The following is a 14,745-nucleotide window of genomic DNA, read 5'->3' on the forward strand; positions in this document are numbered from 1 at the left end:
GTGATTCAACTCTTCAGAAGCAATTTTTCTAACAAAGTACAATTTTTGAAAAACTAGAAATTCAGGTTTCTTCCTCCATCTGCAAGATCAAATAATTAAGCTTCTCTTAAATTATGCCTAGAAGTAACCTAATGAGCCTTTTTTGTTGGTGGTGCACTACAAAATTTTCCACCTTCATGCAGGTATGTAAAATAGATTTACCTGCTCAGCAAACCGATTTCATGGCTAAGGAGGCCTTTTCAAAGTAAAGCAGCAAAATCTTGAAAATACAAGAATGATGTAAATTGTGCTCATCCATTTCAGACAGGCCACTCCCAGGTGAGCTGAGCCCCACACCGTGGCTCCCACTCAAACCTAACCGTGCTGAAATCAATTCTGTGGCTGTTCCCATTCCATCCTCAGCAAGTATGTTCAATTACATTACGCAGAGAGAACGATGCATGTGCTCTGCAAATACTTTTCTTATTGCTAACTAATTTTCATTCGACAATCTAGTTTGCTTTTCTGCTTTGCAAACTAGAGCTGGGAACAAATTTAGTCTGTAAAGTCATCCAGAAAATCTCCCTAGTCTTACCTTTTAAATGATTATGTTATGAACTAGGCTTGCGTATCAAATAACAGAGGAAATACCAAATGGGAAGGTATAGGGTTGTTCCACTCTCTGCTGCAAGATTTTACTACAGATTAACTACCCTCTAAGGATTTACAAAGCAAACTTAAACCTGAATGTTTCACATTATGTATTTGTTTTTTCATGTTTTTATCTCCTTTTCAGCAAAAATCTTCTATGTGAAGACCATGGATTTCTAAAGTCCAAGGCATCCATTATGCAGAGAGCTGCATAATGAATCCTCTCCCCTTGGTTTTTACAATTGACACACCCATTACTTTCAATTTGGTGCCATTGATTTGTTGCATTAATACACAGTAACTGCCATAACCTAACACTGTGAAACATGAGGAACTTTCACAAGCTGCAGCTTTATTCTGGTCCTATTATTAAAGATATTTTGTTTCACAGTCTTGTTTTAATTGGCAGAAATTCCTCAGAAACCTCTGTCTGTGTTTTAAGGAGTCTGCCATTTTTCCTCTTCCTGAGGTCCTTCCCTCATGAGTTCAATTTCAGAAGCTTTCCATACCCATTAAAAACCAAAAATAAAACCCCTCATTCAGGGCTCTGATAGGTGTCAGAAAACAACTGAGCAGCAGTCCAGGAAAATAAGACAAGTTCCTGCAAACTTGGAAAACTGTAAGTGGAAGCCTGAATTTTGTCACAGCTACAAGGCAAAGGTAGAGCAAAAAAAATCCCTTTTAGCAGTGCCAGTTCCCCTTCACTAATGTGCCAGCCCTACTCATTACCCTCAAATGGGGCAACAGCCCACAGGAAAGTGGCAACAGGAGTCTCCTGGGCTTCCAGAGTCCTTTCACCCAGGCCTCAGCATCACTGCTAACCTCAATTAAATTTTTAAGTAACAAACAATTGTAAAATACCCCCATTTGTGCAGGACTTCTGTTTACCATACTTTTAACCTTCATCACCTTATTTATTCCTCACAAGATAGTATAGATTTTTATCAGTCATCCTGCTGATGTTACACTACTGCAAAAAATAAAAATGAAGATCTATGTTTCAAATATATCTGTAAAACTCCTTAGCATTATTTGACCTACTCTGAGAAAATCCATTTCAGAAGGGATTTTAGACAGATAATGTAACCTTTGTTTTTCCAATAATACGCTCAAAATTGTATTTCAGAAGACCACTTCTGCCACAGTTCCAAGACTGGGGCAGATTTTCAAAGGACATAAACCCACTGAGAGCTGCCTTTTCTTAAAAAAGTAAAAAAAAAATTAAAAGAGAGTGTAGGAAAAAATATCCTTTTGCATTGTCAAAACATTTTCTGATACCTAGATCTAAATTGTTTCCCTTTAGAGTGCACCTATGCATACAGCAGGTGCTGGGTCAGTCCAGCAGTTCCATGGCATCCTTCCAAGCTAACAATACCAATGCCCTCTGAAGTAATTACCAGCAGGGAAGAGACTTCTTCACTGCTCTGGCTCACACCATAACCCCTCTGGAGAGCTGCCAGCACTGCTCAGGGCCTGAATGCACCAGCACATTGTAGCCTCACCTGGGCCCCAGCCACGCCTTGCTCATGGCCCAGATCTCCCTTTAACCTTGGCCCTGCTCCACCAGTCCTTGTCTGGGCTTGCTCGGAGAGGTGCCTTTTCCCAGCCACAGCCTGCACTTCCATGATCCCCCCTCCGGGACTCACTCCCCAGCCGGACCCTGGGCCTGCCTCATTCCCACAGGCCTGCCCCAGGATCACTGGGCTGGGTCCGACCCTGGGTTCTGTCACTGAATGGACTTCCCAGCTTGACCATGCACCTGCCTCATCACTGGCATCTTGCCTGATAATGTGGCCCCTGTTTTGCCCCTGCATGCCATCCTCCCTGCAACACCGGGCCACAGGTAAAGCCAGGCAGGCTTTAGGGGCAAAGCAAGGCCAGGTCTACAGAAGGAAACACAAATCTCTGTAGACCTTGGCCACCCTTCTATAAAAACCCTCCTGGCTGTATATTCCATTGCAAATTATGAAGTGAGTTACATATTTACACATAAAGAATGCAAACCTTCTATTTCCATATGAATCCCACATGAAATCAATGAAAAGGGGTATTTTATCTTGTTTTCATTTTATACTAAAACAAATAAACAGTGGTAATAAAAAATAATGAACTCTTGCACAAGCTTAATGGTGATTTTTCTTTTTTCCCCCAAGATTCAGGAGATTTTAAATGAAGTATTCAGATTTAGATAACAAGCAGTGAAAGACAAATGTAAGCCACAATATTCATTGGTGGTTCCACATTTGGTTAAAAAACCCACTTGAAGCTTTTAGGCAATGTTTAGAATTGAGAGGAATAAAACATTGATTTTTATGAAGTTCTCCTTTTACTACAGTTCACTTGCAGAAGATTATTACAGAAGCATTGCTGTTACTCCTTTTAATGAAGAGTGAAATCCAGAGCAGTGTTTGGTTTGTTTTGATTATGTTCCCTGACGTGCAGCATTTTTTTCTTTCTTCCCAAGATTTTATTTTGGCCACAGAATCTCATTAACATCTAAGAATTGTTTGTATTTTGGCTTCTCTTCTAAGTAGGCTCTAAACATAAAATGAGAAACAAATGAACAGAGGAGATGGCAATGAGGAATAAACAAAAATGCAGGAGGGGAATGCTCCAGTTAGCTGGAAGGAAACATTGGTGAGTCTCCCATTGCTGTAAATCAGGACAATGCAGTTTCCCGCTCCTGACCCATAGGAGAAGTAAACTTTCCAGCAATTAGAGCTGTCAAAGAATCAGTCATGTGAAATGTTTGCAAGAATCTCATCTGCTCCCATCAATCCCATTTTGTTGCTAAGTTCAGTAAGGTTCACCAGATTTACTCTACTGATTAATGGATGCTGTTTGGTGGAACTCTGCTGTTTTAATGCAGTATGACATCTTTAGAGAATTATGAGACAGGAAGCAATCTTTCTACAAATGCACATAAAAATATCACAAAAGTTTGTCCAGACTCTCTATAGGCAAAAGAGGTTAAAGATCATGGAGAAGTCAAAGCCATGAAACTTAAGTTAATTCTCTCATTTATGCTCAAGATAGAGCAATAAATGCAGAGACAGGCACAGACAAAGTAAGACCAGTCTCACTTTGCTACTACAGACTTTTAACCTGTAATCTTTTCCATTGAAATGGGTAAAAATTTCTGCTTCTCTCAAGACTGAGCCTGCAGGATATCAGTATATGGTGTTTAGACCTACTTCCCATACAAGGAATAAGAGTATATACTTTTCAGAAAAGAAGTGTTTGTTTCCCAAGAATGAATTGCTTTCCCTCCTTCCTTTCCAGTGTGCACATGGTGGCCACACACCTCTTGAGCTTTGCAGGAAAAGTATTTGTGTAACACACACACACAATGGACTCTGAAACCTGTTTATCAAAATATCACAAATCAAGAGCTGTATTGTCTTAGGAACACGAAAGGGTTTTTAATTACATATATAAAAATTCAGTGTGTGCAGAAACCAACACCAAGGAGGTCAATGCCATGGGGCCAAACAGGTGGCCCATAAAATACATAAATACGTCGTGGGAAAACAAGACTGGGGAACACAGCAAGAAGGTAACCAAGTTACAGGCTAAAGCAACATACGGCCCACCCTGGGACAGAAACACAACTCCTACACACAAATTTGTGTGTGCTCTGCAGCTTTTAAAGTGCTTTTTTTATGCTATATTGCTTAAGTTACATTTAGGGAAATGTAAATATATAATTCAGAACCACAGAAACTGTTAATGATAATATAGGTAACTAGCATGATTTTCGCATCAATTAAAACTTTGCAAGGTTTCAGTAAAATAAGAAAACACAAGATCTTTTCAACATTCCTAAATTACACCATGTTCTTTTCTTAAAACAGTGTTAAAGAATACCCTTGTCAAATTTTGCACAAATATGTACTACAGTTATCAAATCCTGAAATTGAACATCTGTTGCCAGCAAAGACAACTGTAATTTTTATGTTGCTCTGCTTTTTTCTTGGTGTTACACTAGTTAACCAAGGCTATATTGTAATGGACCATGCATCCCATCAATCCAGACAGGGAAGGCTGATCTATCCCTTGCTGAAAGAGGAAGTACGTGCCTAACCAGTATCTGACAGGCTCCTGGAAATCTCTACTTGCTGCATGTGCAACTGTACACATGTACACTGTTTGCAAAGTGGGTTCAGAGAAGGCCTTCTCTTACAGCTGTAACTAAGTTTGAACTCAACCATTTCAAAGTTCCAGAAGTTATGATAAGTTCTTTTACCTCTTATTTCTAGGCACGGCTGAAATGTCAAAATACAATGGGAAAGACTGTTCTGTGGTATTTCCAGCTGGGACTTGAAGTAGGCATGTAATAAATCTCACAAAGAAGGTCTGTTCTTGTGAGATTTCCACCACAGTTTTGCAGACTCAAGAGGTTTGAACAAGGTTTTTTAAAGCATTTGAACTTTTGGCTGCTTATCTGAACCATTTGTGGCTGCTCATCGTTGATCTATGCTTATTGCTGAAGTGTGGCTTAGCTTAAAGTACTTTTTAAGGAATTGTTTGGGGAAATGACACATGCAAAGCCCATACACCTGAGAATGCCCATTTTCTAGCCCATGACAGAATTCTTCTCTTGTTTTTTAATAGAAACACACTCCTCTACAAAGAGAGACTTCTGCTCCTAAGACACAGCCCTTCCAAGGTTCAAGATGAAAGCTAATGGCCAAAGGACTTCGCAAAGCTGTTCACTGCTCCTGTATTTCACTGCCTGCCACTGTAATCACTGCCACTTAGTGTCAGAACATCCGAGTTATGAGGTATGTGTAAATCTTAGGAGATCTTGCATATTCCACCTCAAATCTACTTTTTTCTTGAAATAAGCTGTTTCTTACATCCTCTTTGTGAATCAAACTCCAAACCCACTCCTGGCAGAAGTGATGGTGAATAATGCCAACTACAGTAGCAAGCATTTGGAAGAAATTAATCTGTACACTTATATAAACTGAGAAGGTAACAAAATCCATTCTTTACTCTCCGGCCCTAAAAAGTTTGTGGTAAGAAAAAAACTCCAACATTTTCCACACTACCTGCTTCACTTCTACGTCTCATTTAACACGTTTAAGTAAGCATAATAACATTCTACAGTTATAACCTTCAGCTCAAAAGCTGCTTTTAATTCTGCAGAGGACAAAATATCAGTGTAGAGTAATGAAGAGAATGGTGCTAGAGTTTTCACTGCGATGTCTGTGCTTTATGTGGTGGAACTGCACTGGGTGATAGCAGTTGGGCCAAATGATGTCTTTGAGGGTAGAATGGATTTAACAGCATTGTAAGAACAGATCTATAAGCAAAAAAAAAAAAAAAAAAAAAAAAAAAAAAAAAAAAAAAAAAAAGCAGAAATAAAAAAAGCACTGCCATTTCCCTAGAGCAAAATCTTTGCCCTTTGCACTAATACTTCTGCTTCTCCTGGTATTGTTCTGTCCACAGTATGCAAGAGCACACACAGGAAAAAAGGAAAAAAAAGTCACACCACCACAGATTTAGCAGTCTGTATTTTTGCTTTCTTTAAAAAACCTATTTGAGTTGTCTAGGGGCTGAAAATTTTGCAGACCTTATAGCAAGATCTGCCTTTTACTGTGTTCTGTGACATAGCAGGTCCCTGCCCTACTTGTGAAGTTCCTGCTCCATCTCTGCATCTAAACCATGTGGGGAAAATCTTCTGAGTGTCCAAACGAAAGCACAACCTGTGAGCCTGACACTCCTGGCTTTCAGAGGCACTACCACAAAGTGATCTAAACAATGAAATCATGAAGTTATGAATGTAATCTTACAGCTTCACTGACAGATTACATTGCTTGTCAAAGCAAAGGGAGATGTAACTGGGATTTTACAGACTGAAGGCTGAACTTGTCTATAGATTAAACTGATACGCAAACACCCACAAGAGGGACCAAAACACCAGGCTTTTCTTAGCCCATGTTTGTAAGCCTCTTAATGAAAACATATAAATATCACACTGAACAACAACTCTGAGCCCAATCATGAAATAACTTAAATTATGACTGGTTTTATTGCTTTCATGCAGAGAATCTGACTCACTGGAAGAAAATTAACCCCAACATCCACATTCACAAAATACAAGAGCCTGAATCAAGCCTGCCTGAGTTTATGAGGTTGTTCCCCTCTTTTCACACCTATAAGATAATTCGTTTATGGCTTGAACTTAAACCCAGACATCAGGCCTCAAATCTGTATCCCTTAAAAAAACAGTGGGAAAATTTTTAAGAGTCTGAATCGTGAGACTCAGAACTAAGCAAAGAAGAATAATAAATCTCAGCACACTCAATATTTTGGAAAGTTCAGATTCAGAGCCAATTCTAAGTCTGGATGTTTGGCCATATACCCACATGCTTGCCCTTTCTATGCATTCTTGTATCTAAACACAAACTCAAGAAGCCCTTGGGATCATTATTTTTTTGTTTGCTTTTGCATGTTTAAAAGACCAAGAATAAACATGGAAAATAGGATTACTCCTTTTATGGCTGTACAGATTAATATTTTTTCATTCTGATGCTCTTGTTTTAGAAGGTTTGGCAGGATAAAGATACTGGGAAGCCTTACCCTGTCACTCCATTCTGTGAGGAACCAGCTCTTGGCACAGGGGCCCATGTCGCAGTTCTCGATATCATTTGGCCGCAGCTTCATGTTACATTCCTCATCATCAACAATGTCCCCAAGGTTGCTGACACACTTCACATCTCGAGTCCTCTGCCCCACTCCACAAGGCACTGAACACTGTAACAAAAGGGAGGTTGCATCAGGACTCTGTGCAGTGGTTTTCCAGGGAGCTGGGACCATACAGCTCATTCACTCCCGCTAAGACATCTTTCTGGGTAGGAAACTGATTGTCATAGTCAAGCAGGAATTTACTGAACTAAGATTTGCTTATTTCCAAGGCTTTTAATATTCCACTTGTTTTAAGCAAAACCAAATTGATATTTGAATGGTGATACCTGGAAGAAAATTCATGTTCTTTCTGAGGTATTCTGCCCCAAATGAATGGATCCTACTCACTGAGGTCCACTCTGTCCTGATCTGCCACTCGCTGCAGATCTTGAGCTGGCAGGTGCTGGTTGTGTCAGGTTTCTCCAGGTGCTGGCAGCGGTACTGCTGCACTGTCAGTGTGCGGTTGGCGTAGATCTGCCGGCACAGGATCTGGCGGTGCTGCATTCCGAGCCCACAGGTTTTGCTGCACTCAGACCACTCCCCTATATCCCAGCTGAAGTGGAAAAAAAAGGTTATCTTTGTTCCACAAAGAATTTCGACCACCGATCTTAACAAAACTGGAATGACATGATTCTGATGCTGGTCCAGAATCCTATAAAATCACACTTTGGTCTCTGTGTGTGCAACAATCCCTTAGGAAGCACCATCGCACACTTGTGTACACAGCCTTCCTGCAGAGGTTGGTAATAATGAGCATGGATACAGATTACACAGTCCATGGTCTCAAGACGTATTACAAACGTTACTCAAGCCTGTAATAGCTGCTTGGTTTTTGGAAGGATCTATCTGTAATATATATTACTGCTCTACTGACACTTCCCAAAAGTTTAAGATGTGCTACATAAAAGTTGTCTGCAGCAAAGGCTCTAAAAAAGGCCAGTAACACAAAAATCACGAAACCCATCCAGGCATTCATTCATCAGTAAAACTGAAATAGCAGACAATAAGCAATGAACAAATGTAATTAATTTTAGAGATTGAAAAAATCTCTAGATATATTCTTCTCATTCCAAAATTTCACTGTATCGATTTAGGCACCTTTGTATAAATACCTGATTTTCAATTTTTTCTTTACAAGCATGAAGACAGACACACACCTAAAGGAAGTATCTGAACTGTTTACACATTTTATTTCAGAACTCTTGTGGATAGCAAGCGCAATCTCTGCACTTAAATATTTACATTTCTTTGTTTGTACTCTTGATACTATCCTGAATGAATATGAATTATTAGAATGAAAAAGGTGAGGAAAATGCTTCTGGTGAGAGAAGACATCTCCAGGAAAATGATTTCAGAAGTTCCTGAGTATCTAATATGCACTAGGAAATTGCTCATCAGATATCTCTGAGCCCGTAAGGGCACTTACACCACTAGAAACTTCCATGGGATAAGGAGTGACCACTTGCTGCTCAGAAGAGAACTGGAGAGTATAACCCCAAGAGAGACAGAAAATTGACCTAAAACAAAGTTGCTGTAATGGCAACTGGGTTTAACCCTTTTCTCTTCTTGGTATACACCCTGGATGAAAAGTCCTTTTGGTTGTTTTTTTAATTTTTATTTATTTTTAAATTTTTGAATATTTAAAACAAGTTGCTCGGCCAATTGCAATTTGCAGTCTCCCAATAGCAAGAGTGATTTCAGAAGGAAACCACACCTGAGCTGGTTGTATCAGTGTGCTGGAAACAAGGACCACCACCTCAGAACCAGTCTTGGAGCCGAAGAACTACTCAATTCAGGGAAGAGAGGTGAATGTACAAGGGGGCTGTTGTGAGCACTGTCTCATCTTTAAATAATGACAATATGGCCACTATAGCACACTGATCTCATGTGGAGTGACAGGACCTACAGAGCCTCTTCTTTAGACAGGCATATGCAGAAGCCTCTCAGTTGAGAAAAATGTACCCACAGAGACCACACAGAGTGTGTCTGCCTGAACAATCACACCCATTTTGAGAAACTGCTACACCTACTTGTTGCCAGGTTCCCTTTTATCTACTCTGAAAGCTACTGCTCCCTGTGAAGGGGAAGAAGGCCACCAACAACTATGGAAAAAAAAATCCACTACAATTTATGACACAAGTGCACTGTACTCAGAAGTTCAAACTACTTTCCTACTTAGAATAGCCTCTTCCACATGCAAAATCTTAATGATATTGGCTTATTTCACTTGACTTAAAGTATCTTACAAAGCTGGGCATGGGAAGAGGTTGCAGGCCTCCTCTTCTGGAATGGGCTTGGTGCTGCTGTCACAGTAACCCTCAGGTACCTCCTCGTGAGTGATTCTGTTGACGCAGTGGAAAACCGGGTACTGTGATCCTGAAATTAAATAGACAATTAGGTAAAGGCTCGCACAACAATAACAGCAGCATCCAACACTGATGCAGAAAGGAAAAGCATGATCTGACAACAGGAAACACAGACAAAGGTTTTATCCAAAATTTCCAAATGTAAGAGCTGACAGGATGCGGTAGCAGTTTCCACACTGAATATCAGAAGATCTATTTGCTCAGTCATCTTAAGTGGAAATTCAGGACAAGAGTTGGTGGCAGTTCTCATGGGAAGCATTTTCACTTTGTAAAAAAATGTAATAGTCTTTTTCTAAGCCAAAGTTTTACTAACGTGCTTTGAAATCTCACAGGTTTACATCAGAACTGTTAATTTAGCTTTCCTTTTCCTTAGGTAGCACGAAAATAACTTTTCTTGTTTTCTTCTTGCAACTTAGAACTTCCTAAGGTTATTTAACTTAGGTGGATCATAAAAAAATAATTAAAAAGCATCATCTCTATTTCTGCATGAAGAAATAAAGTAGAAGAAAACAGAAAACACAGAGAGAAGAAAAAAGTAGAAAGTGTCCTACACTGAATGATGCAAAATGAAAACAAAGCCTTAAATAGTATAGATTTTTTTCCTGATTTTTCCACCCCCTTCTTTGTCAGCCTATATAACCTAGTTTGGCTTGAAATGCCTTAGGGGCATCAGAGAGTCACAGGCGTCTCACACCAAGATCACAAGAAATGTTCATACAGTCTCAATAGTCTCAGGATCCTGCTCTCAAGATCCAGTTTCTTTTGAATTTAACTTAATCAGAACATGCACACATTTTTCATATAATGGGAAAAGAGAAAGTTATTTTTGGCAGTTCTGTTGCTAAATTTCATGGAGTAAATTTAAGCTGTATAGGAGCCTGAAAGATACCCTTTTAATTTTTTTTCTTAAGTCCTACAGTTTTGCCATCTTCATTTTGACTCAGATTTCATTAATACCACTGCCAAGAGTGACCAGATCTCCGCAGAAAGGACGAGGACGAGAACTATGTGCCAATGTCTGTAAAAGCCATGGGATACACAACCAAGATTTCTATGATGGAAAGGAGGGATACATTTACCCTGATGTGTTCCTGCAACTGCACCATAAATTACCTGATTTGCATACTAAAATTCACCTTGAATATGGAAATTCAGTTGATATTCACTGATTGCTGCTAGCCAATAATCAAACACAATTATGGATCCTGCCTATAAGACTTCTATTAAAAGCACAGTGTGCTTAAATGCCAACTAAAATATTTTTCTTTACAAAAGGGCTGACTTCAAGAAGTCTGAATTTTACTGGTTGTATTTTAGCTCTAGTACTACCAAGGAAAAAAGTTCTCTCTTTTTTTTTTTAACTGAGAAGCAATTTTGATTGCTATCACTATTGCTGGATTTTTTAGCTCTATCTGTAGCTGTAACACGGACACTCATCTGGCCTTGGACCAAATTCACAAAGTATGCTCTCAAACTAATTAGGAAGCAAATGTTCTATATGTATATGAACTGGTAACAGTCAGCTGAGCTCCCACACTGGTACATGTTTATTTTAAACCTCTGCAGCTTTTTGGCTATGGTGGTGGGTGGCTATGCACAGTACAAGAGATTTCACTTTTACCATCACAAAAACTTATTCTTCCAAGTAATTGCTTGTGTTCTGCATTATTGAATCTGTGATCACTGTGAATGTCTGACAGCAAGCTTAATCTTTGCAGTATATGCAAGCAGTGTATGCACGACTTCCCAAAAGCTCACTAATTACCAGGCCCTCTCCATCCCTTTTCTGTCCCACTTCTCTCCTGTTAAAACCTCCGATTTCTGAAGTCACACCAGTGCTGCTCCAGCAACATCCAATGAGACAAAGATATATCTGATGAAATGCCTGTGAAAGCCTCCCATGAAGGCCAGAAAGCTGTTGACAAAGACACAAAAAGCACAGAGGGTGTATCTGACAAAGCTGGAGAGGCAAAAGGGAATGGTAAAGAATGCCAACGAATGTTGAGGAAAGCAGCTGTGTATCAAGGGTATGGGAGATAGCAGCTTGTCATAATTGCTGAAATATTTCCTTTCAGAGGCAAATATCATATCTTTCCTTACAATTTATGTGCTTTGTATTTTTAATTTTGCTGTTTCTACTGATTTAAATATAAGCACAGGTAATAGTTGTGACATGACTTTTGGTTGTAAGATAACAGAAAACAGCAGGTCTAACAATGTTTTGTGCACACACAAAGCACTTACCTTTCCCACATGTAGTAGTGCACTCAGTTTTTCCAACCTGCTTCCAGTTGTGTTCTCGGTTTTGTCTTGGTGGTTGCATAGCAGGCACTTGGTTTTCTGGCTGATGAGAAGGAAATCTTCCTGGCTGAATAACTGGAAAAGTTCCAGCTGACTGTCCAGTGAGAATGTCTGCCTCTCTATGCAAATCCTCATCCTCATGACTTGCACTTTCTGGCATTCCTAACTGACCATTCAATGGCTCCCCTGATGATGGACAATAATAGTAAAGTAAAATAATGAGCTTCACATAAAAATATTATTCTATGTTATGATCCACTAATAATTAAAACTGGAACATCATTAAACTTGGAAGTAGCTTTAATCTGCTATGTAGAGACTGCCTAATAACGACCTGCAAAGATTGTGTTGTTTTAAACTAAGATAACCAAATCTTAGCCAGCAAATACATTAAAAACTAAAAACTGAAGAATCTCCAAAGACAACATAGAGTTAACACACCCAGTGTCAAAACTTCCCAAAGCTTGTTTTGTTCCATGCTTTGCATTCTGTGCCTCCCCATGTCACAGCACAGCTGCTCCTCATTATGAACATACCAAACACTCAGAAATTTGTCAAAGCAAGTCACGAACATTAAAACGAGGACCAAATTCACTTGCAAAGTTTCTCCTGTCCTTCAGAACTTCCTAGGAATATATGGAGCACATACCCACAGCTCAGGCAGGAGCTGCCCAGGTTCTTGCTTGGGAAGAAAACACTGCTCTATTTCATCCTCTCCAGTTGCGAGAGGAAAGGGAAACTGTGGAAGGTTGTTTTAATCATCTCAAAAAGAAAAAGACTCTGAAAAATCATGTTCTATTTTATTTCTGAGACATGGTTACAACACTCCTACTCAAAGTAGTAATCTTCCCAGCTAAAGCATAAATAAACCCTGCCAGTTTTAATTCACTGAAGTTAGCAAATCTATGCTGAGTTCTCATTCAACATGTAGGGTGAAATTCTGGGCCTCTCCCACAACAATGGCAGCATTTACTGAACTTAATGGTACAAATTTCTCCACTAGCTTATTAAGTAACAAAATTATGTTTGATAAAAGGAAATGGTGGCATTTTACCTGGCCTCCTGTGAGCAAGCAACTGAGGACTAATGACATTGTCTCCTGGAATGATATATTCATAATGTATACCCGGGTTAGGCTGCTGATGTATCATCTAAAAAGAAAACCAGCCATACATTGAGTTCTTCCACTTGTTATGTTACTAACACTTATATATAAATATCAGCTTGAACCGATCAGCTACATCGGGATAGAAGCAATGGTTAATGACTCTCTCCAAAGAATGCAAAAAGAAGAAAATACAAGTTCCTGTGTTTGCAAAACTGAGCTAGCTTATGATGGCAGAGAAGCTATTTGTCTAAACCTTCTTTGAAAAACCCAAGACTGCCATGCTTGGGGCCAAGGTGAGCTGTGGGCTGTGCCAGCCATAGCCTTCCCCATCAGCAACGTGAGCAGCAGAGGCTCACACCAGGCCTCAGCAGCAGAAGAGATGGTCCTAAGGTCATCAAAACATTCTAAGATAGCAGGAACTTGACAGATGTCTGAGGAAACAAAAGCAAAGAAGAAACAAAGCAAAAAAAAAAAAAAAAAAAAAAAAAAATATATATACCATAACCCCCAACCTTAGACAGGCAGCCTCCTGCCTTTTGAAAGGTTCCCCAGTGGCCTGAGGAGAGCACCTGCAGACAGCACACACACTTTACTCTGTGCCTATTGCAAAGCCAACTGCTCCTTTCAGCACCCTGCAGCTCCCTTGGCACCCCACGGAGCCCCAGCAATCGATCAGCTCAAGCTGCTGCTGTCATGCTGCCCTCCCCACAAGCACTGCTCAGCAAATAGCCATGGAGCAGAGTACAAAGGCCCATGGACCTGTTGCAGTAGCTGAAGATTGTCCGCAGCCCTCCTGCATCCTTCCACATTCACTTTCAACTGAATGAAGATGCAATGTAAGTGCAGCCAGAATCCCACTGCTTTACAGCCAGCCACAACTCTATCAACGTGTTCTTTATGAAACACAGGCAGGAACCAGAAGGTTTTCTCCTTTAAATGTGAAAATGAAGCTCAGTGTTTTCAGAATGCTGCTGCACAAGCCCACATGAGCTGACAGGAGCATGATTCTGAAAGCCACTGTTAACTCCAGGTGTGCTTTTTTAAGCAGTTGGGCGTAACAGGACCTGAGACAGATATGACTTTAGGACAGCTTTTTTAAACTGTTAGCAGCACACTCCATTCCCAGCTGAGTCCTATTGCATTGCTGCTGTGAGCCTGAGCATACCCACAGGAGAAGTGCATGGGTGTCATGAGCTGCTTGTTTCACTGCTTCAGCACAGCTCTACTGACATGTATGTTTTAGTCCTGAACTCTCTGTGGGGATTAGTCTGGTGCAAGCCTCACACTATACTCAAAGTACCTTTTAAAACCAAACGAAATGAAATGAAACAAAACCAAACCAAACCAAAGCACAAACAAGCAAAAACCCCAAACAAACCCACAAGCAAACACCAGAGCTTGCCCTGGCTCTTTGGGTCTCACAATCCATGGACCTAAAAGCAAAAAGTCCTGCTATCCTAATGGCCCAGTGACCCAGCACAACTAACGCTTCAAGGCTTCACTAAATTCACATCAATTAATACCAACTAGGGATTCAGACCCTTGTTTCAACTTATGTCAAAATCACTTTTTCCTTGCCAAATACAACCACTGGTTCTCTAAACTCTGTCCCTCAGAGAACATTCACTTTTCTGAACCATCTAATAA

At 40.0% G+C, this 14,745-nt stretch overlaps 1 protein-coding gene across 3 annotated transcripts in view; it reads right to left on the reverse strand.

Annotated features, from left to right (window-relative positions):
- Positions 1-14,745, reverse strand: part of THSD4 (thrombospondin type 1 domain containing 4) — a 243,018-nt gene that overhangs the window by 11,831 nt on the left and 216,442 nt on the right. For all 3 annotated transcript variants that reach the window (XM_039557612.1, XM_039557613.1, XM_010390820.4), the window contains 5 exons: positions 13,045-13,141; positions 11,934-12,176; positions 9,570-9,699; positions 7,672-7,876; positions 7,219-7,392 (listed from right to left, as the gene is read on the reverse strand). In XM_039557612.1, coding sequence (XP_039413546.1) covers positions 7,219-7,392; positions 7,672-7,876; positions 9,570-9,699; positions 11,934-12,176; positions 13,045-13,141 — 849 coding nt within the window. The remainder of the gene's footprint in view (positions 1-7,218; positions 7,393-7,671; positions 7,877-9,569; positions 9,700-11,933; positions 12,177-13,044; positions 13,142-14,745) is intronic.

The sequence above is a fragment of the Corvus cornix genome, chromosome 10 (assembly GCF_000738735.6).
Source record: "Corvus cornix cornix isolate S_Up_H32 chromosome 10, ASM73873v5, whole genome shotgun sequence".
NCBI lineage: Eukaryota > Metazoa > Chordata > Aves > Passeriformes > Corvidae > Corvus > Corvus cornix.